Source organism: Staurois parvus, unplaced genomic scaffold, assembly GCF_062004578.1.
Source record: "Staurois parvus isolate SC_StPar_1 unplaced genomic scaffold, SC_StPar_1.0 ptg000422l, whole genome shotgun sequence".
NCBI classification, from domain to species: domain Eukaryota; kingdom Metazoa; phylum Chordata; class Amphibia; order Anura; family Ranidae; genus Staurois; species Staurois parvus.
This window is the reverse complement of record NW_028318218.1, coordinates 8414488-8437831: the sequence shown is the minus strand read 5'-3', so window position 1 is coordinate 8437831 and position 23344 is coordinate 8414488. Positions and strand designations below refer to the sequence as shown.

General features: G+C 41.3%; 1 protein-coding gene across 3 annotated transcripts in view; it reads left to right on the top strand.

Moving 5' to 3' along the window:
* Positions 1 to 21721, top strand: part of ELMOD1 (ELMO domain containing 1) — a 188221-nt gene extending 166500 nt beyond the window's left edge. For all 3 annotated transcript variants that reach the window (XM_089687305.1, XM_089687303.1, XM_089687304.1), the window contains 3 exons: positions 5597 to 5647; positions 9080 to 9213; positions 16971 to 21721. In XM_089687305.1, coding sequence (XP_089543431.1) covers positions 5597 to 5647; positions 9080 to 9213; positions 16971 to 17143 — 358 coding nt within the window. In that variant the 3' untranslated portion in view covers positions 17144 to 21721. The remainder of the gene's footprint in view (positions 1 to 5596; positions 5648 to 9079; positions 9214 to 16970) is intronic.
* Positions 21722 to 23344: the final 1623 nt, after the last annotated feature.

The window sequence follows — 23344 nt, the reverse complement described above, 5'->3', positions numbered from 1 at the left end:
TTTCTGACTTTCTGATGCTATATGCTTTGCTGTCTTGCTGATTCTCTGCCTTTTGCACTTTCTTTATCACTGATTTGAAACAAACATGCTCAGGTGTTCTTACTTGTTCTAGGTCAACAACCTCATAATGAAAATATTGAAGTCAGAGTATTAGCATGACAGCCAGGCAACTAGCTGGAGGAGGACAGTATCAGCATCACACATCTCTTACCCCTGTTTCACATATCCGCATTCCTGCGGTCTGCGTTTTGCGCGGGCACGAGAGCCCATTCATTTGAATGGACTCCCATGCCCCTGGACACGCAGGGAAGAAGTCTCTGCACTTCTGAGAATGCAGCCCGCATGGGAACCTTGGTTCCCAGTATGGTTGCGACTTCCAGCGCAGGCGGCGTGCCATTAGAATTAATGGCACCTGCCCACAGGTCCACATTCATCTGTGTGGGTGGTGCAGCTGCACAGATTTTTGTGCGGATCCTCAGCGGCACCACCCACACATATGTGAACCTAGCCTTAGTCCTCATGCACACTGGACTTTTTACAGCGGCTGTTTTTGGCTTTTGATGTTTTTCTCTACAACCAGTAAACTGCTCAGCATGTTATCCTATGTGTCCATTCACACATAGACTGTAATCAGCGTTTTTTGGCTGGAAAAAACCCCCAGAACTAGCTGGAAAAATGCTATAATGCTGTAAAATGCAGTAAATCGCGGCAAACTGGCGTTTTTAGATTTTTTTTTTGAGCAAATACAAAAATATATTTTTTGGTTAAAAAAACACTACAAAACGCAAGCACGAAAAAACTAGGCAAAACGCCACTAAACACGAATGCAAAAATGCTAAAAGGTGCTGAAAAACTCCCGTGTTTAATGTGACTTTACACAGCTAACGTTGCCAGTGTTATTAAAATGCCCGTGTGCATGGAGCCTTAGAAGACACGTTTCTGACTGTCTTTTGTTAATGCCTATCATTTTAGACTGAAATGACATTTTCCTGATTGTTTGTATGCTTTTAGAATTAATGCCATACTCAGCTAATGAATGAAAAAAAATTATGAAAATATGTTTAAAAAAATGTTTTTGAAAAGCGGATCGGACTTACATAAACCCTGATGACTCGAGTTCAACCAAGCTCAAGTGTAGAAAGATGGGTCTATTAAATAGAACTTGTAGTGAATTGCTGCTGATAGCAAATGTCAGACCATCCGCCTACAACTAATGTTCAGTACATGGAATAAAAGAGGAATAAATTACAAGCCATTAGCTTGTCTGAGATGCTGTTTCAGGAAGCCTCTGTCCCCATTCAGCTTTAACTAAGTGAAGTAGTGCACAGTGTGAGTGCCTGGAATGACTTTGATACAGGGAGCTGGGTTGAATGCCCTTCAGCAACGCAACCCTGAACAGCCAAAGACACAGCAGTGCACTTATCTTCAGACTTTTGAGTCGTGAACATTTCTTGAAGCTTTTCCTCAACTTTGAAGAGTACCTTTGAAATTCTATTAACTGCTGCTTCCCATAAAAGCAGGAGCCAACTTTTAAAGCTGATATTTTAGTTTTGGGTGGATGCAAATGGCTGGAGTCCTTCTATATCACTGAGAAATCCATTGCTAAGATCTTTGAACTTTCAAATGTTCTTTCCTGCAGATAAAATTGTGGTAGTAATATGCTCCCATTTGGATTTTGTGTATAATTTCTTCACTATACAGAAGTCAGTTTACTTTTAATACAGCGGGCGAGCAAGACTTTCAGGCTGTTAGAATTTCATAGAGATATAAAATACCAGAGGGTTTGATGGTAGCTAATGTTTCATTTTTGGGTGGATAGATCCTTTGGGAGAACATCTAAAATATGCTTAGTTGACAAGCAAAAGCACAGGTAAAGCTCAACTCCAAGCAGCTATGAAAGACACAGATTATAGAAATTATATATTCATTAATAAGTCATTAAGTGTATTTTGTATTGCAACTAGTATTATTACCAGAGCCTAAAGTGTTACTAGACCCACAACAGTAAAATCAGTCTGTATATGCAGTAAAGCATGCTTGATATACTCACTGTGGAACCTAAGGGGTTAATTCTCTGCATTGTGTAAAAAGGTTGTTTGATCCTGACTTCTCTGATCCTTCCCTTCATCCATTGTCCCCCGCTTATCACCTGATAAGACATATCATGTGGAGACAATGCACATGCTCAGTTTGGTGTGTATTGCTAGAGGGTTTTCTTTTTCCTTGGGAGAGTGCATGTGATCAGCACAGGGCCAATCAGCACTGTCCAGACAGAGGTCAGGGGTTCTGCATCCTTCTAGAGCAGAAAGAAAACTGCTTCTACAAGCTTTACCCAGTGCTCTGCTGAACACTGATAGAAGTCACAGGACTGCTCTAACTGCTGATGAGAAAAGGTATTTAGCAGTTTTATATTTACTAAAATAATTGCATTTCCATGCTCTGTGCACTGTGCAGGACCAGATACAGTGAATGCAGGATCCTGGGTTTAGTAACACTTTAAAGGAAAGCTAAAATCACAAAATGCTGACAGGTAGGCTTTTATTGCAGAAGAAACTCTGTAGGGTCTATGAACAAATGTGACTCTCATCCACGCAGCTCCAATTAAACGTGCTGTATTCTCTTTAATATAATTACCTCCTATGATCGCAAGCTCCATCTAGTGGCCATATTGTGGTTTTTTTTTCACTATTGCACTAGATCGGTGGCCCAGAGATCAGATGCACCCCTTGCTTGCCTTTATCCGGCCCTTGGGGTGTTATTCCTCCCACTGTTACGAGACTGTATTCCACTGACACCAAGAATTGGGAATATTTCCTACCACTGACACCAAAAATGGGGCACTATTCGTCCCCCCAATATCAAAGATGGAGCACTATTTACTCTCACTGGCAACCAGTACAGTTTCTACTTCCACTGGCCACAGTCTGGCCCCCCTAAAGTATGAAGTACAGTAAACAGGCCCTTTGTTTAGAAAGTTTGGAGACCCCTGCTCTAGATGGTGCTTACAATCATGCGGGATAATGATATTACACAGAATACAGCAAGTTTTGTTGGAGCTGTGTGTCACATTCATTCAATAAACTTTTTATACATACGTAGGCCCATAGACCCCAAGTACTGTATGTCTTTTCTTTCAAATAAATGATGTTCCCCACCTGCCAGCAAGGTGCTTGTAATTGCCCATTTTAGATTGATTTTTTTTATAAATTGTGAATTTATATCTGTTTTCTTACGCAAACAATCTTTGCTTTACATGACTTTATTTATAACAAAGTATCCTCAGAACACTTTGGGGACAGACACAGCAGAGCAACATGCTTTCAGGCTTCATTTGTCTCATTAAATCCTGATAAGCAATGATCACCGATGACTCGTTGAGTCCTGAAAACAGAGGGTTTCTTTCAGCAGAGAAATAGGAAACTATGCTATGTGAAAAGAGCTCCACCTGCTGGCTGGATAGAAGACTACATACACAATTTAATACAACATTTCATAACTTGACTTTAGTAAAAGAGAAATCTTATTTTTAATTATAGTTGTATTTTTTTAGTCCTGACCATAACAAATAAAGAATTAAAAGACACTGGTGAAACCTGCTAGCCATACCCAGCATTGTCAGCACTTAAGTACACATGCCTGATTTTTGCTTGTTTTCTACAAATCATATCTAGTGGTAATAAAAAGTGGCAACATGTATTTACCAGTGGGTTGACTGACACTAACATATAGTAGTAACATCAGATATACACTATGTCCAAAGGTTTGTGAACACCTATATGAGCTTGCTGGATATCCCTTTACAAAACCATGGGCAATTTATATGGAGGCTCTTTCCCACCTTTGCTCAACTCCTCTGGGAAGTCTTTTTACAAGATTTTAGAGTAGGTCTATGGGAATTTATGCCAAAAGAGCATTTGCGAGGACAGATAATGATGTTGGAGGAGAAGACATGTCTTGGTGTTTGGCTGGAATGACTTCAGGGATCTGTGTTGGACACTTCGGTTCCTTCACACCAAAGTCAATAAACTGTGTCTCTATGGAGCTGGTTCGTGAACAGAGACACAAGTGTGCTGGAACAGAAAAAAGGCCTTCCCCAATCCATACCTCCTAACTTTCAAACTGCGAATGAGGGACACTTGAGGGAGGTAGAGCCGTGCAAAAGTGGATGTGGACAAACTTTTACAAAGGGAGGTACGTAAGGGGCATGGTTAAACAAAACCCAGGCTTCGGATATGTTGGGGGTGCACTTTAGGAGGGGAGAAGACTTTTGCTAGAAGGTCGGGTGGACGGGGGGTCAGATATATCGTGGGGGAGATTTTTGGGAGAGGAGAGGACTTGTGCTAGAGGTTGAGGTGGGGGCAGATATGTGCTGAGGTGTGCTTTGGGAGGGAAGTAGACATGTGCTGGAAGATGGCATGGGAAGATGGACATGTGCTGGGGGGGGCACTTTTGGAGGGCAGATGACTTATGCTGCAAGGTGGTGTGGGGGGTGGATATGTGGTGGGGGGTGCTTTGGGAGGAGAGAGGACTTGTGCTAGAAGGTGGGGTGGGGGGATTTCAAAGCAAATCACACCTCCAATTTTATATCCTTGTTAATTGTGCCCCCTCCTCCCTGTTCCTGTTCACTGTGTCCTCCTACCCTGTAAGTCTCCAGCCATATTAAACTCATTGCAGATCTCAGATCATCAGCATGGCAAGAAATGTGGGGCTGGTGTCTCGGGTGCTCATGCTAGCACACCCCTATCACACCAGTTACGGGAGCTCAGTACTGGAACTGGTTTTGGTACTGAGCTCCGAGATTCAGCACAGATTCACCAGGATGCCAGGATTTAAATCAAATCTCGGGATGGTCCTGGCAAATCTGGGACAGTTGAAAGGTATGCCCAAACTGTTGAAAGTGCACAACTGTCTTTGTATGCTGTAGTATTAACAGTACCTATAACTGGAAACACTTGAACTCGGCCAATTGAAGCTTTGTGTAGTTTTGGCCATATAGTTGTAGGTGTGTTTGTCAAATGTTCACAAACCTTTAGCCACATAGTGTAAGCTCCTGTAACGTCCAAAGGTTTTATCTCATTTTTATATTTCTTGCTTTCAAATATATAATTCCTGGTGATCCTACTAGCAAGGTGTAGCCACAGGCTATTCCAAGGGTGGCAACTCTTACTGAATTTACCTTAGCCACCCTTAGCTGTGTGCTCCCTAGGTGCAAATATACAAGCTGTACACTTGCATACATGTTACTGCACACATTAACTAGTGTACACATACCTTTACATTAATACACCTCCCAACCTATCCAGTTGGCTTTTGGTAGAGAGGAGCTTTGATTATGCAGTGGATAAACAGGGGTGGCCACTGGTGTTGTATAGCGTATAGGAGATGGACAAAGTGTGATGTTGAACAGTTGTGATAAAGAATTTATAGTATTGCTTAACAATGTTGTGTTGTTTTGTTAGTTGTTTTTGGCTAACAGTCTTGTGAGAAATATCATTGCATGTACACACCTCTTTTGTGTTTTTCCTTTGATGTGTGTTCATTGGTATCTTCACAATTTTATGTTTAATGTGTGATGAAATATTATATTTGTTTGCAGTAAAATCAGCAAAACAGAATGGGAAATGAAAAAGTTTGACAAGGCCATTGGGTATGTAAACTACTGAGAAGCAACTCCATGTGTTTTACCATTTGTAAATGTTGATCCATCCACAATTGTTAGTTTGATTATTGGTGAATACTGACGACCTGAATCACTAAGGCTAACTGCTGGTTCACATATATGTGGATTGGCTGCGGTTTGAACCACATCTAGTCCGCATGCCGTGAAAAAACATTGCTTCCTATGATGCCTATTCACATATGTCTGGTGCACTGGCGGTGCGGATTCAGTGCGGTTTGAAAAAAAGTCATGTCCGATTTCTGAGCAGTGCCTTCAGGATCAGGTGCGGATTACAGGCTATTGACTTCTATGGGAATTGTTTCTAAACCACATATGTGTGAACAGGATAAAATCCTGAGCTAATCCTGTCCTGAACCTGATGTAAACCTGACATGAATCGCTGAACAACTACTGTATCAATTGGCTGTGAAACCTGAGCTTCAATCCACACTGCACATGTGTGAATTAGCTCTTAGGTAGCTCATAGATGATACAGTTTTTTTCATTCAACTAGCGCAGGGGTCTCCAAACTATGGCCCTCCAGCTGTTGAAGTACTACTAGTCCCATCATGTCTCTGCCTCTGGGAATCTTGCCTGTGGCTGTCAGAGTCTTGCAAGCCCTCATGGGCCTTGCAGTTCCTCAACACCTGGAGGGCCATAGTTTGGAGACCCCTAAACTAGCAGGTTGAATGAAAAAAACGGACTCAATTCCCCCATCCACACACTCGATGTGGATGAGGGAATCCTCCCCGCTGAGCTGTTGTAATTTTATTCTGACAGCAAGGAGACTTCCCCACCATCAGAATACTCTGATCAGAATTGCATGCTATAGCCTGCAGCACTGATCAAACGAGAAAATACAAGGCTGTTGTACAGAAGTTGATCAATAGATGGATCAACTTGGCCACATTTTGATCCATGTATGGCCAGATTTATTTTACTCTTGTTGTATGGGGAGAATAAAAACCTGTGGTTGAATATTTACCACCAACCTAACCACTCCCCTAAACTGCAAAGGCAGCCATATGGGGGGTATACACATGCTGTGGTCATGGCAAAAGTGATTCCCACTTTCGCATTCAGAGGACAGTACCGCCTGCTGAACTTGGACCATTCAAGTGAACTGGACCACACCACAAGCAAATGTAATGCATGTGGTTGTGGTGCAGGCTTTTAGGGGATAAAATGGGTGTTGAGCAACATAATGTTTCCTCACCGCCTGTCAAATGCCTCCTGAAAAGTGATCCACTGCAGATCTCTCTTTAGAGGATGACACATGTATACACAAGCCCTTAGTGTTCCTATATCCCGTGTTGATTCAGTGGTGATGTCTCTTAACTGTTGAAATATCAGTATTGTTTATTGACTCTTTTCTGAAGGCATTAAAGAAAATTGCAACTGTGTGATACACTGTATAGTATAAGAACTGTACAATAAATTTGGCAGCTTTTGAAAAATGCAATTCCCTAGTTGCTAGACATCCATAATCAATTCAGAGTCAGGGCTGTAGATATACAGTAGTTCTCAAGTATCAACATAGCTCCTGCAAACCATAAAAAATAACACATTTAGTCAGGAGTTGTATGCAATGGGGCGGATTTACTAAAGGCAAATAAACTATGCACTTTGCAAATGCAGTTGCACTCATGTTCTCCATGGCTTAGTGAATGTGGTAAAGCTTCACTTTGTTATTAATACCCAATCAGGTGCAAGGAAAATTGAAAAACAACATTTTTGCTTCCTTATGATTGGATGATGGAAATTAACAGAGCTTAACCACATTTAGTAAACTTTGGGGAAAATGAGTGCAACTGTGCTTGCAACATGCGCAGTCTATTTGTCTTTAGTAACTCAACACCATTGTGTTGACACAATATCAGGACATATAGTGGGGATCGAAAGTTTGGGCACTCCAGCTAAAAATTTGTATTAATGTGCATAAAGAAGCCAAGGAAAGATGGAAAAATCTCCAAAAACTCTGCAGGGTGCCCAAACTTTTGCAGACGCCATTTTTTTGTTTTCTGTTATTTTGAAAGTGTAAATGATGGAAATAAAATCTAACTTTTGTTGACATATTATAAGAATGTCTAATCTGTAATTTGATGCCTTTTGGAGATTCTTCCATCTTTCCTTGGCTTCTTTATGCACATTAATACAAATTTTTAGCTGGGGTGCCCAAACTTTCGATCCCCACTGTAGATATCAATGAGTAAGTAGTATCCACTAATAGATCAGTGGTGGTCAACCTTCTTGAAAACGGGGATCTCAAGTGCAACTCCTGATAGTACATAATATTTAGTGTTCAAAGATTGCAAGCGTGCTGTAGGAGATTTTCAAAGTCTGCAGATACACTATGGGAGATTGTCAAAGTATACTGGAATGAGCGCACTCCCTGCATGCTGCCAGTACAAAGACTGAGCTCTTGGTGTGGGCTGAAGATCAGTAGCCTGTAGGACTGGCTTCCTGTCATGTGACAGTGGTCGCATGATCGCTGATCCCTCCCAGGAGTCCAGAACTGTTTAAAGGGATGTTCGGGCAGGTGGGAAGGGGATGAAGCAGTTTTTGAAGACCAGGGACATTCTTCAGGAGACAGTTAAGCTGGCCATACACTAGTAGAATTTTGTTTTAAATGTTTCGTTTTAAGAACGTTCAGTAATTTTTCTGATTGTCAGTGGGATCAAACTAATGGTCGTTTTCGACTGCAGTGATAAGAAAATTCAAAGGGTAAGGATGGAACATTTCCACAATTCCAAAACTGAATGTTAAAAGCAAACAAAATTTTGAAGTACTTTCGAAAACCATTCACCAAATCATCAAATGTACTATCACTACTATGTCCTAGTCTTCAGCACTGATAAGATATTCAGTCCACAAAGTACTACATCGAAGGATCGTAAAAGTTCAACAGCATAACCAGGTGCCCCAGATTGGTGAGCGACCCCAAATGTCCAATGCCATGGCAGTACTGTAAGCAAAAGTCATTCACAAGCCGTAGCAAAAAGAACTATAAAAAGGCGTAAAACTGTACCTGGGATTTAGGTGTTGTTGGATTTTTGTTTATACATTTTATATTACATTTCTTTATTTGTTTTACATTTGCAATTATATCTATACATCTTGTGTACATGGATATCAAAATGAGTGGTTGAAGCATGTGTTTTATATTCAACACCATGAGAAGAAAACGTAGAATACACCAAAGTGCTCCATTATTCAATGAAGCCTGCAATTGCCTGACTGCACTTTATTAAAAGTGGGCTGCAGATTCCATCTGGGTGGAATCTGCAGTTTCTATTTCTATTGTTTGGTTCACCTGAGTCTTGAAGATGGGTTAGATGAAGAATTGAAGCTCTTTGTACCTTGCAAGTATATATGGCTCAACACTTATTTTTTTACATTTATATTTATGTGTATTTACAGTTATTCATTTGCCATAGTTGGAATTAACATTACTGACCTGGCCTACAACCTGCTGATAAGTGGTGCCCTCAAGACGCACTTGTACAATGTGGCCCCTGAGGCTCCATCACTGCATCATTTCCAGCAAACATTCTGTAAGTATTTATCTTTCGATTCCACATAATTTTATATTTTAAAATATTAATATCAAACCTTTTATCACATCTGGTTGACATAGCCGGTGGCTCAACAGTATTGGGTGGATATTTTTTCATTTCTCGCCATGCTGATGGGACACAGATCTTCTCAAGGTTCAGTTGCAACTTATAGTTCATGGCCTCACTTCTACTAACCAGACTTATCCATAGATCTTGGAAAACCTCTACTCTTTCTGTTGGTGAAACCAGGTCTAGAATCACACAGATTTTGCTTCATGAGAAAATGGAGGCTAGGCTGTCTGACACAATGGAGAAGTTCTCAGCTCCTGGTACCTTTGGTTCACAAATTCTTTCTTCAGGCTCTGACACTGGCCTCCTAGGCGTTTAGGTATGACCTGAACGCAGCTCTGTTTACGAATTCCCTCTTTCCTCTCTCTCTATTATTCTTTTTGTCCTCTACCCCCCTTCCAACCTTGCAAGCTTTTTCTGGGTAGACCACAGATAGACCAGCCAATGTGACCTGTGTCATTCTTTTTATCTTTGTAATTATAATGTCTACTTTTGTTCATCTGTGATCTGCCTCTTGGGGGGTCATATTGTTTTCTATATTGTGATGCTTTTCAACTTCTGTTGTAACTCTGCATGCCACAATTTTTGTAACGGAATGCAAACCAAAATGTAATAAAGACCATCGCACCATAAAATATTATGTGGAGCTATTATAGGTGCATATTTTGATTTGCCATAAGGGCTTTGAAAGGGGCCAATTAGGAAGCAATTTTTATGTGCATCAAGCATTCCCCAACTGCCAGATGAAAAAGGGCTTATCACTTAAATTGGGCTACAGCATTTGGACCGAAGGAAGCCACACACAGCAAACAGCCATATGTATTAAGTAGAACCCTTCAGTCCCTATGGCTGTTTGCGGGAATAGGCTTCTTGCTTACCTGAATAATGCAGTCCAACATTTATGTAAACGAAACCAACGCAACAACTGGGTGCTGTTCTGCATCCAGTGCCCATGTAGCTGGCCTACGAATGTGATTTTGAAAGATTATTGGTGTATGATTTATACTAGAGATGAGCGAATCGAACTAGGCGAACCGGAATTCGAGTCGAATTTCAGGAAATATTCGATTCGTGTCGAAACCGAAATTTTGCCTACTTCGGGTGCGCGAATCGAACATTTCCCGATCAGCCGGCAAAAGTGTCCCTGCAGTGAGCTCCGCTATTTCTGACAGTTCTCTGACAGAAGGAACACATGTTTAGCGGTTGAAACATTGTATCTATTAGTTTACATTTAGGATAGAGATGTTTCAACCACTGTACATGTGAAGAAGTTGTGAGAGAACTGTCAGAAATAGAGGAACTCTGCACATACACTTTTTGCCGGCTTGGAATTATTCTTCTTTTCATCCTACTTCTTCTTCTTCTTCATCCTCAGAAGAAGAGGATGAGGATGAGGATGAAGAAGAAGAAGAAGAAGAAGAAGAAGAAGAAGAAGAAGAAGAAGTAGGATGAAAAGAAGAATAATTCCAAGCCGGCAAAAAGTGTATGTGCAGAGTTCCTCTATTTCTGACAGTTCTCTCACAGCTTCTTCACATGTACAGCGGTTGAAACATCTGTATCCTAAATGGAAACTAATAGATACAATTTGTATCTATTAGTTTCCATTTAGGATACAGATATTTCAACCGCTGTACATGTGAAGAAGCTGTGAGAGAACTGTCAGAAATAGAGGAACTCTGCACATACACTTTTTGCCGGCTTGGAATTATTCTTCTTTTCATTCTTCTTCTTCTTCCTCATCCTCATCCTCATCCTCATCCTCTTCTTCTGAGGATGAGGATGAAGAAGAAGTAGGATGAAAAGAAGAATAATTCCAAGCCGGCAAAAAGTGTATGTGCAGAGTTCCTCTATTCTGCAGATACACTTAGAGGAGCTCTGCAGATACACTTAGAGGAGCTCTGCACATACACTTTTTGCCGGCTTGGAATTAATCTTATTTTCATCCTACTTCTTCTTCTTCTTCTTCTTCATCCTCATCCTCAGAAGAAGAAGAGGATGAGGATGAGGATGAAGAAGAAGAAGAAGAAGTAGGATGAAAATAAGAATAATTCCAAACCGGAAAAAAGTGTATGTGCAGAGCTCCTCTAAGTGTATCTGCAGAGCTCCTCTAAGTGTATCTGCAGAATAGAGGAACTCTGCACATACACTTTTTGCCGGAAACCGCTGTATGGAGTGAATGTCCCAGAACTGTCAGAAATAGACTATTTATGACAGTTCTGGGACATTCACTGCATACAGCTGTTTTAACCGCTGTATGGAGGGAATGTCATGGAACTGTCAGAAATAGACTATTAATGACAGTTCTGGGACTGTCCTTCCATGCAGCGGTTGAAACATTGTATGTATTTGTTTCCATAAATGGATCCATTTATGGAAACAAATACATACAATGTTTCAACCGCTGTATGGAAGGACAGTCCCACAACTGTCATTAATAGTCTATTTCTGACAGTTCCATGACATTCCCTCCATACAGCGGTTAAAACAGCTGTATGGAGTGAATGTCCCAGATCTATCAGAAATAGACTATTTATGACAGTTCTGGGACATTCACTGCATACAGCTGTTTTAACCGCTGTATGGAGGGAATGTCATGGAACTGTCAGAAATAGACTATTAATGACAGTTGTGGGACTGTCCTTCAATGCAGCGGTTGAAACATTGTATGTATTTGTTTCCATAAATGGATCCATTTTATGGAAACAAATACATACAATGTTTCAACCGCTGCATGGAAGGACAGTCCCAGAACTGTCATTAATAGTCTATTTCTGACAGTTCCATGACATTCCCTCCATACAGCGGTTAAAACAGCTGTATGAAGTGAATGTCCCAGATCTATCAGAAATAGACTATTTATGACAGTTCTGGGACATTCACTCCATACAGCTGTTTTAACCGTTGTATGGAGGGAATGTCATGGAACTGTCAGAAATAGACTATTAATGACAGTTGTGGGACTGTCCTTCCATACAGCGGTTGAAACATTGTATGTATTTGTTTCCATAAATGGATCCATTTATGGAAACAAATACATACAATGTTTCAACCGCTGTATGGAAGGACAGTCCCACAACTGTCATTAATAGTCTATTTCTGACAGTTCCATGACATTCCCTCCATACAGCGGTTAAAACAGCTGTATGGAGTGAATGTCCCAGATCTATCAGAAATAGACTATTTATGACAGTTCTGGGACATTCACTGCATACAGCTGTTTTAACCGCTGTATGGAGGGAATGTCATGGAACTGTCAGAAATAGACTATTAATGACAGTTCTGGGACTGTCCTTCAATGCAGCGGTTGAAACATTGTATGTATTTGTTTCCATAAATGGATCCATTTATGGAAACAAATACATACAATGTTTCAACCGCTGCATGGAAGGACAGTCCCAGAACTGTCATTAATAGTCTATTTCTGACAGTTCCATGACATTCCCTCCATACAGCGGTTAAAACAGCTGTATGGAGTGAATGTCCCAGATCTATCAGAAATAGACTATTTATGACAGTTCTGGGACATTCACTGCATACAGCTGTTTTAACCGCTGTATGGAGGGAATGTCATGGAACTGTCAGAAATAGACTATTAATGACAGTTCTGGGACTGTCCTTCCATGCAGCGGTTGAAACATTGTATGTATTTGTTTCCATAAATGGATCCATTTATGGAAACAAATACATACAATGTTTCAACCGCTGTATGGAAGGACAGTCCCACAACTGTCATTAATAGTCTATTTCTGACAGTTCCATGACATTCCCTCCATACAGCGGTTAAAACAGCTGTATGGAGTGAATGTCCCAGATCTATCAGAAATAGACTATTTATGACAGTTCTGGGACATTCACTGCATACAGCTGTTTTAACCGCTGTATGGAGGGAATGTCATGGAACTGTCAGAAATAGACTATTAATGACAGTTCTGGGACTGTCCTTCAATGCAGCGGTTGAAACATTGTATGTATTTGTTTCCATAAATGGATCCATTTATGGAAACAAATACATACAATGTTTCAACCGCTGCATGGAAGGACAGTCCCAGAACTGTCATTAATAGTCTATTTCTGACAGTTCCATGACATTCCCTCCATACAGCGGTTAAAACAGCTGTATGGAGTGAATGTCCCAGATCTATCAGAAATAGACTATTTATGACAGTTCTGGGACATTCACTGCATACAGCTGTTTTAACCGCTGTATGGAGGGAATGTCATGGAACTGTCAGAAATAGACTATTAATGACAGTTCTGGGACTGTCCTTCAATGCAGCGGTTGAAACATTGTATGTATTTGTTTCCATAAATGGATCCATTTATGGAAACAAATACATACAATGTTTCAACCGCTGCATGGAAGGACAGTCCCAGAACTGTCATTAATAGTCTATTTCTGACAGTTCCATGACATTCCCTCCATACAGCGGTTAAAACAGCTGTATGGAGTGAATGTCCCAGATCTATCAGAAATAGACTATTTATGACAGTTCTGGGACATTCACTGCATACAGCTGTTTTAACCGCTGTATGGAGGGAATGTCATGGAACTGTCAGAAATAGACTATTAATGACAGTTCTGGGACTGTCCTTCCATGCAGCGGTTGAAACATTGTATGTATTTGTTTCCATAAATGGATCCATTTATGGAAACAAATACATACAATGTTTCAACCGCTGCATGGAAGGACAGTCCCAGAACTGTCATTAATAGTCTATTTCTGACAGTTCCATGACATTCCCTCCATACAGCGGTTAAAACAGCTGTATGGAGTGAATGTCCCAGATCTATCAGAAATAGACTATTTATGACAGTTCTGGGACATTCACTGCATACAGCTGTTTTAACCGCTGTATGGAGGGAATGTCATGGAACTGTCAGAAATAGACTATTAATGACAGTTCTGGGACTGTCCTTCCATGCAGCGGTTGAAACATTGTATGTATTTGTTTCCATAAATGGATCCATTTATGGAAACAAATACATACAATGTTTCAACCGCTGCATGGAAGGACAGTCCCAGAACTGTCATTAATAGTCTATTTCTGACAGTTCTATGACATTCCCTCCATACAGCGGTTGAAACCGCTGTATGGAGTGAATGTCCCAGAACTGTCAGAAATAGACAGAAACTGTCACAGAACTGTCCTTCTTCTCATCCTTCTCCTTCTTCTCATCCTTCTTCTCATCCTTCTCCTTCTTCTCATCCTTCTCCTTCTTCTCATCCTTCTCCTTCTGCTCATCCTTCTTCTCATCCTTCTCCTTCTTCTCATCCTTCTCCTTCTCCTTCTTCTCATCCTTCTCCTTCTCCTTCTTCTCATCCTTCTCCTTCTCATCCTTCTCCTTCTCCTTCTCATCCTTCTCCTTCTTCTCATCCTTCTCCTTCTTCTCATCCTTCTCCTTCTCCTTCTTCTCATCCTTCTCCTTCTCCTTCTCATCCTTCTCCTTCTTCTCATCCTTCTCCTTCTCCTCATCCTTTTTCTTCTCATCCTTCTCCTTCTCCTTCTTCTCATCCTTCTCCTTCTTCTCATCCTTCTCCTTCTTCTCATCCTTCTCCTTCTTCTCATCCTTCTCCTTCTTCTCCTTCTTCTCATCATTCTCCTTCTTCTCATCCTTCTCCTTCTTCTCATCCTTCTTCTCATCCTTCTTCTTCTCATCCTTCTCCTTCTTCTCATCCTTCTCCTTCTCCTTCTTCTCATCCTTCTCCTTCTTCTCATCCTTCTCCTTCTTCTCATCCTTCTCCTTCTCATCCTTCTCCTTCTCCTTCTTCTCTTCCTTCTCCTTCTTCTCATCCTTCTCCTTCTTCTCATCCTTCTTCTTCTCATCCTTCTCCTCCTTCTTCTCATCCTTCTTCTCATCCTTCTTCTTCTCATCCTTCTCCTTCTTCTCATCCTTCTCCTTCTCCTTCTTCTCATCCTTCTCCTTCTTCTCATCCTTCTCCTTCTTCTCATCCTTCTCCTTCTTCTCATCCTTCTCCTTCTTCTCATCCTTCTCCTTCTTCTCATCCTTCTCCTTCTCCTTCTTCTCTTCCTTCTCCTTCTTATCATCCTTCTCCTTCTTCTCATCATTCTCCTTCTTCTCATCCTTCTCCTTCTTCTCATCCTTCTTCTTCTCATCCTTTTCCTTCTTCTCATCCTTCTTCTTCTCATCCTTCTTCTTCTCATCCTTCTCCTTCTCATCCTTCTCTTTCTTCTCATCCTTCTCCTTCTCCTTCTTCTCATCCTTCTCCTTCTTCTCATCCTTCTCCTTCTCCTTCTTCTCATCCTTCTCCTTATTCTCAGCCTTCTTCTTCTCATCCTTCTCCTTCTCATCCTTCTCCTTCTCATCCTTCTCCTTCTTCTCATCCTTCTCCTTCTTCTCATCCTTCTCCTTCTCCTTCTTCTCATCCTTCTCCTTCTCCTTCTTCTCATCCTTCTCCTTCTCCTTCTTCTCATCCTTCTCCTTCTTCTCATCCTTCTCCTTCTTCTCATCCTTCTCCTTCTCCTTCTTCTCATCCTTCTCCTTCTCCTTCTTCTCATCCTTCTCCTTCTCCTTCTCCTTCCTCATCTCCAAGGGCATTTAAATTAAAGGTACAGTGTTCTGCACTAATTTAAAGGCTCTCTGAAGCCTAGAAACCCTTTAAATAAGTCATCTTCGTAGCGGAGAAATTCGCATCGAATCGAATTTCACACTGGAATTCGCCGAATCAGCCGAATCGAATTTTTCATTTCTTCGCTCATCTCTAATTTATACTGTATATCAGGGGTCTCCAAACTTATTAAACAAAGGGCCAGTTTACTGTCCTTCAGACTTTAGGGGGGGTCAGACTGTGGCCAGTAGGGATAGAAATTGTCCTCGCATCAGTGGGAATAAACAATACGGTATTAGGGGGAAGAATTCGTACCAGTGGTAGGAATTCTGACCCATGTTGGTGCCAATGGGAAGAATAGTGTCTCGTATCAGTGGGGGGAATAGTTCCTCAAGGGTCAGATGAAGACAAGAAAAGAGCAGCATCCGGTACCCCGGGCAGCAGTTTGTAGACCACTGCTGTATATGTATGCATTATGATAGGCCAGTTATTGATCATGTTTTTATTAGTACCTGGATGCAGTGAAAATCAAATGCAACAGCTAATAAGCCTGATTTCTCATACCAAGCCTCTCCCCCATTCATTACTGATCCCCATCCCCTGTAATTCAACTGTCAAATGCCTGAGCCTCAGTGGCTATTAGAATTCCCCTCCTCGAGAACATCGTTTAACCAGATGAGAACCTGTGCTGGACTCCAATCAGACTTCGCAGATCAGTGCTGCGGGGAAGGTGATTATTAATGCAAAAGGACAGTTCATTATAGTTGGGCTTTAATCCTGAACAGGATTGAGGCTCCATGTAAAATCTGGGCCTAGGTTCCAAAGAGATCCATGGAGACTCATGGACTGCCCTGATAATTGATCAACATACCTGCATGTACCGCAAGGTTCTTCACTTCAACTCATTGTTGTTATCTTAGAAGGGTTTTGGATCAGATCAGGTTTCTTTTACACATGACAGTTGTCGTCCTTGGAAGAATGAAGTGTTGTGTTTAATACCCCTTAATCTTCTCTTTTATAGCATTATGTTTATTACTGTATTAGAAGTGTACTTTCATTTAGTTAAAACACAAGACTAGTAATGCAGGTTTAACCATCTTACACACCTCTTCTCAGGCTTTCTGATGCATGAGTTTCACAAGTTCTGGATTGAAGTAGACCCCGTGGACATCATGGAATTCAACCGGGTGCGCAACAAGTTCCACAAACGGATCCTGAAGCAGCTCCAGAAGTCGGACACGGCGTTGTGTCCCCACTTCGCGGCCTCGGAAAGCTTAGTCAACGTCTAATCATCTCCATTTTTCCGATTCCAAATCACTGCCTCACTGTTGTGTTCATGATCATGGCGGCCGTGTTGTACGACCACAGCGATTGTATGCATGCTTTTTTGGTAAAGTACTCATCTCCGTTTTTACTATGAATCCCTTCGGAGCTCCGTGTACGCCGTGGGATTTTCTCATACGCATATTGCGGATTACGCAGTGTTATATTTTCATCTGACATGAGAGTTTTCTATTTTTTTAGGTTTTGTTTTTCTCATAGCTGAACATTGAAGAGTTGTATTTTGTCATGTTTAGGTGGGTGTCTGAATAAGCTCTTGTACTGTACACCTTTTATGATCCCTAATATTTCTACTGACCAGATGATACATATACTTAGCTCAAATGTCTTAAATATATTTATATTGTATATAATGTGCTTCGCTGCAGTCCACTGTCTACACATAAGTTACTGGCGTGTTACATGTAGGCTTCTGAGCGCTTATCTTTTACATGATTGACTGTCATAAAGAAGTATGATGGGCCCCTTTAGGGCTGTCTGTTACTACCACCAGAAACCACAGTGTCTCCCTAAAACCAATATATTCGCCTTCTTATAGAAAATTTTATTTTCTCTCTGCCTTGATATACTGTGACACGGAGAAGCAGAACCTACCCCCTGTCCCTGATGCAGAAATTGTGCCCACCATCTTAGACAAAGCAAAGCAGACTTCTCATATTTCCCCATTCCCTGATTACGTATAGCCCTCATTTTAAGGGTATTGGAAGTAACATTACATACCAGTCAAAGTGGTTGTAAAGGCTGAAGATAAAAACCTTCAATATGCAGATTACGCTGCAGCCCCCCCTAAATACATAGCTGAGCCCAACCCCGATCTAGAGATGTGCACAAGAGCTACTGCTGTCCCAGGTCTCTGCCTCCTCATTGGCTGAGACACAGCAGTGGGAGCCATAGGGATTGGCAATCACAGCCAGTGAGGAAGCAAGGCTGAGCCCGTTCTCTGTGTCTTATTGACAAACAGAGCGGGGCTTGGGAGTGAGCACGCACGAGTGTACCCCCCCCCCCCATAGCACGGAGCAAGCTAAAAAATTTAGGAGCCAGGCAGTTGGGGGCAGTGGGGTAAAAGGGGGCAGCAGGACAGGAGGGGGGCAGTGGGACAGGTAGGGGAAGTGGCACCAGTGGGGGGCAGTATCACACACACCTTGGGAAGCACTAGTCCTCCCAACTCTCACCTGTCTAGCAGCGGCTCCTCCAGATCGTGCCAGTGGAGAGGATCTGGTGCCAAGAGAGGTAGCTGAGTCTGCATCCCATGTCCACCAGGATCTCTGACGGTAGCCACAGCAAAGAGCTGGGGGGGCTTCTCCATCCTGACCTCCTCTTCTTCCTCCTCCGCGACCGCTCCCTGCACACACCTGGGATCTGCTGACCACTCCATCCTCCTCTGCATCCTGGCAGCCAGTCCACTCTGATAGCAGTGCCCTGTGTTAAAGACCAGGCCCCTCGGGACACCTAGGCTGCCTACTTGTGTATGGGCTGTTGTCCCCTGATGGTGGCCCTGCCAGCGATAGGTGGGCTGGCGGGGGCCCAAGAGCAGGGATGTGGTTTCTGATCGCTGTGTCGACCTGGCACCTGGGATTTGTCAAGCTCTGGTGTAAATGATAATAAAGGGCGTAGAGAGAGTACAATTTTTAAACAAACAGATTGAGTTTCTAAATTAAAGATGTTTAAATGCAGGTACTTCAAGGCGTATATGTGTTTTTGTTGTTTTGCTAAATTGCCACCCAATCAGAGAATGTACTGAATAGAGCCCCTCTGAATCATAGCTCCTCACCTGCTCTCCTATTGAAACTGCACTCCCTTTGGTTTGTAGTTAGGAGGGGGTGGCACTCCAGATCTGAGAAATGTAGGTCTCAATTCAGTATACATGCACAATTGAGTGGAGGGCCTGTATGCAGAGTAAAGTATTATACAACATAACAGGTAATTATCTTGTGCTGCTTGCACTTAAACCATGGTGTACTACTTTATTAATGTTGAGAATACTAAGATCTTAACTTTCAAATTATGACATGTCCAACAAAAACTTTCTATGTTGTCAACAGCCACCAGTTAAATTCGTAGTTTCATAATCTGACTGCGGGAATATAAATGTTTGGTTTGTGGCTGCAGGTATATCCAACTGTTCTTGCTTCATACAATGCATCATTGAATAGAAAATGCCACTTCCAATGAATAAAGGAAAGCAGGTAAAATACATTGGATGATACATAGACATCAAAGTAGGGTATCCCATCAGGCATTATACCCAGACCCATCACTGTATTGTATCAGTATTCTCTTTTTCTCCCTTTTTCCCCAATGAAAATTCTATTTTATCAAGGATGAAATTCTTCTTAAGTAAAAAGCAATATATTTTCCAGTCAAATCTACATTTTTACGAGCCATTTGATATTTGCATATTACACATAGATATTTATCTTTTGCTTATAAGCTGCAGAATATGCCTTTGCACGTTAAGCAAACAGTTGAACTCAGTATTGGGATAGGAAGCTTTGTTAGAGACTCATTGTGGTGTGGGGGATTAAAAAAACTCAGAAATTACACATTTATTATCAAAAGTGGTAAAAAAAGAAATAAACCTAATGGAACCTTTGTACCTTCATGGTCAAGTAGCTGATTACCATAGCTGATGCTAGAACATGGTGGCAGGCCTATTCCCCACTATGATGCGCTGCAGCACACATCTGGTTACACCAATGAGAGTCTAGAGGCGATCTCCCCTCTGAGCTATTGTGTTCTGACAGGGGGACATCCCCCCCCCACCCCCCACCAGAACACGCTAGTCAGTGCTTTCAGCCATTGGCTGAGAACACTGATTGAATGCTGATCAGCAGACCTTGTTCGGTCTTGCCACTTTAACAGAAGACGAACTTGCCGATAATAACCGCCCGATATTCAGCCTGTGTGTACGGGGCTTAGGGCTGCACAGGTGGTTAAATCTCTTTGCTAATGTGCGATTAAACTGCTTACTGGCATTTATCTCATTAGCATCCCACTAAATACGGTGTGCTACAAATGACTTGTCAAAGGGCAGTTAAATCTTTCAGTAGTAAAGCAATATCATTCGAAGTATAGTCTAATGGTGGCCATATACTTGGTAAAAAATTGTTTGAAAATCTGTCATTTGGACAGTTTATTCTCAAACCGGTAGGGACGTTTTAGAGCCAAAAATCAAAGGAAAAGTTTGAAAAACTTCTGCCGAATGGACGATAAATTGCAAGGTTAATGTGTTTCTTGCCTGTTAAAAATCGAACTGTTGGCACTGTGCATATGTGATAAAACAAACAAAACAGTGATTCATTTATGGCCATTGAACAAGTTATTGTTCAAAAATGAAACATTACTTGATGGCAATATTGCTTGCTGTCAGCCGTGTGTTTGTTTTTCGACAATGCGTTCAAACGATTTTTTTCGACTAGTGTATGGCTAGCATGAGCCTAAAGCTGCCCATTAATGTAGAATTTTAAATTAATTTTAGCTAGGTGCCATCAAAAGAATATACACATACAGTGACAAATTATCTCCAGAAACCAGGCAATCTACCACTCATGAGTCCGATCAACCACCAAAATTCAATAATTTTATGAATCTGAAACTTGGCATTAATTGACAGCTTATTGAAAGTTGAAATCAGAAAGAAAAAACTACAGCAATTTCATGGAAAGTGATCAGATTTTTCCACTAGGTTTTTGTGGACCAGCTTTGGTTCCATCTCCTTGTGGTTTATCACATCCACCTTTTTATGTCTTCATTTTGAAACAAATAAAATCAAAACTTTGACCATTCTTTGCCCAGGTGGATGTCTCCCTCACTTCCTACAAAGTTGTGATGTGCCGATCGCTCAGATTTCCAGCTGTGATACTTGTTGCTGGACTGTATAGCCTCAGTATAATCCTGTGGATTTCATCCTTTAGTGTAGTTCTTATAGGGATAGGTTAATAATTCTGAGGCAGGATTCTGCCTGTCAGGGATCAGAGTGGTTGTGATCTGCTTGTTCCAGGACAACAGGGAGGAACAAACAGGAGACTGAACGCTGCCACTCTTCACCAAAAATGGGGAAGACCAAGTGGAGTTGACTGGTAAAGGTAATATTCTGGTATATGTCAAACACCATTTTAGAATATAGATGCTTTTGAAGGTGTAAATGCTTTGCTGAAAAGCACAGATAAAAGCCAGGAGAATAAAAAGCAAAGTTAATAGAATTCGCAGGACAATTTGACTAAATGAATCTTTTGTGAATTTTGAGGATTCCCTACAGCTTGTTCCCTGAGCTAAAATCTAATTCCTCATTTTTAACCCAGAACTATTGAACTGTGAATGTAAAGTGACAGTGGCTGACACAGCTCAGAGGCTTCTCTGTGATATGAAGAACTGCTCCATACGTCACTCACAGTTTGCTTTTCTACTGAATGTTGCATCTGTTTTTGAATATGCTGTCATTTTGCAGTGTGTAATCTCATTTTTTGGATATCAGGCTTTTGATTGTGAAATCATGTGAATAAATATCATGACATTCCAGAAAAGAAGTTCTAGTCTCATTTTGTTACAGGAAAATAGATTTCCCCTTACTTCCCTTCACTTACTGCCATTGTGACTACAGTTTCACCAAACAAGGAAATCTGATGAGTGATGTGGAAGGGGAGGACTAACAGCCAAACTTCACACCCACATACAGGTGCTCAGAGACAACACCAGTACTTGCATAGAAATGCATTCCTAACAACAGCATATACATCATACACATGATCTAAGGATTCTCCTAAAACAAAGGGATATACAGTATGAATGGCAACATAGAAAACATTGGGTACACGTATTATATCTGGTATTACAATACTTTATTTTACACTGAGGAAAAGGAGGAGAAGTAACAGCACATTGGAGCTGCCTTTTAAATTGTCTAATAACTACATGTCTTCTGTTCATAAATGGTATTTTCATAAAGTTCTTATTACATAAATATATGGAGGTTTCAAGAAGTGGGAGATATGCAGGTGATTTCTCGAGCGGTAGCAACATACAGTGGATATAAAAAGTCCACACAGGTTTCTATGATGTAAAAATTGAGAGAAAGATAAATCATTTCAGTGCTTTTTCCACCTTTAATGTAACCTATAAACTGTACAACTCAATTGAAAAACAAACTGAAATCTTTTTCTGGGGGGGGAGGGAGTAAACATAAGAAACTAAAATAATGTAGTTGCATAAGTGTGCACACCCTCCTATAACTGGGGATGTAGCTGTGTTCAGAATGAAGCAATCACATTCAAAATAATACTAAATAGGAGTCAGTACACACCTGCCATCATTTAAAGTGCGTCTGATTAACCCCAAATAAAGTTCAGCTGTTCTAGTAGGTCTTTCCTGTCATTTTCTTAGTCGCATCCTACAGCAAAAGCCATAGTCCGCAGAGAGCTTCCAAAGCATCAGAGGGATGTCATTGTTAAAACGTATCAGTCAGTAGAAGGGTACAAAAGAATTTTGAAGGCATTAAATATACCATGGAACAGTGAAGACAGTCATCATCAAGTGGAGACAATATGGCGCAACAGTGACATTACCAAGAACTGGACGTCCCTCCAAAATTGATGAAAAGACTAGAAGAAAACTGGTCTGGGAGGCTGCCAAGAGGCCTACAGCAACTTTAAATGAGCTGTAGGAATACCTAGCAAGTACTGGCTGTGCGGTACATGTGGCAACAAACTCCCATATTCTTCATATGTCTGGGCTATGGGGTAGAGTGGCAAGATGGAAGCCTTTTCTTACGAAGAAAAACATCCAAGTCCAGCTAAATTTTGCAAAAACACGTCTGAAGTCTCCCAAAAGCATGTGGGAAAATGTGTTATGGTCTGATGAAACCAAGGTTGATCTTTTTGGCCATAATTCCAAAAGATATGTGTGGCGCAAAAACAATACTGCACATCACCAACATAACACCATACCCACAGTGAAGCATGGTGGTGGCAGCATCATGTTTGAGGCTGTTTTTCTTAAGCTGGAACTGGGGCCTTAGTCAAGGTAGAGGGAATTATGAACAGTTCCAAATACCAGTCAATATTGCCACAAAACCTTCAGGCTTCTGCTGAAAGATGAACATGAAGAGGAACTTCATCTTTCAGCATGACAACCCAAAGCATACATCCAAATCA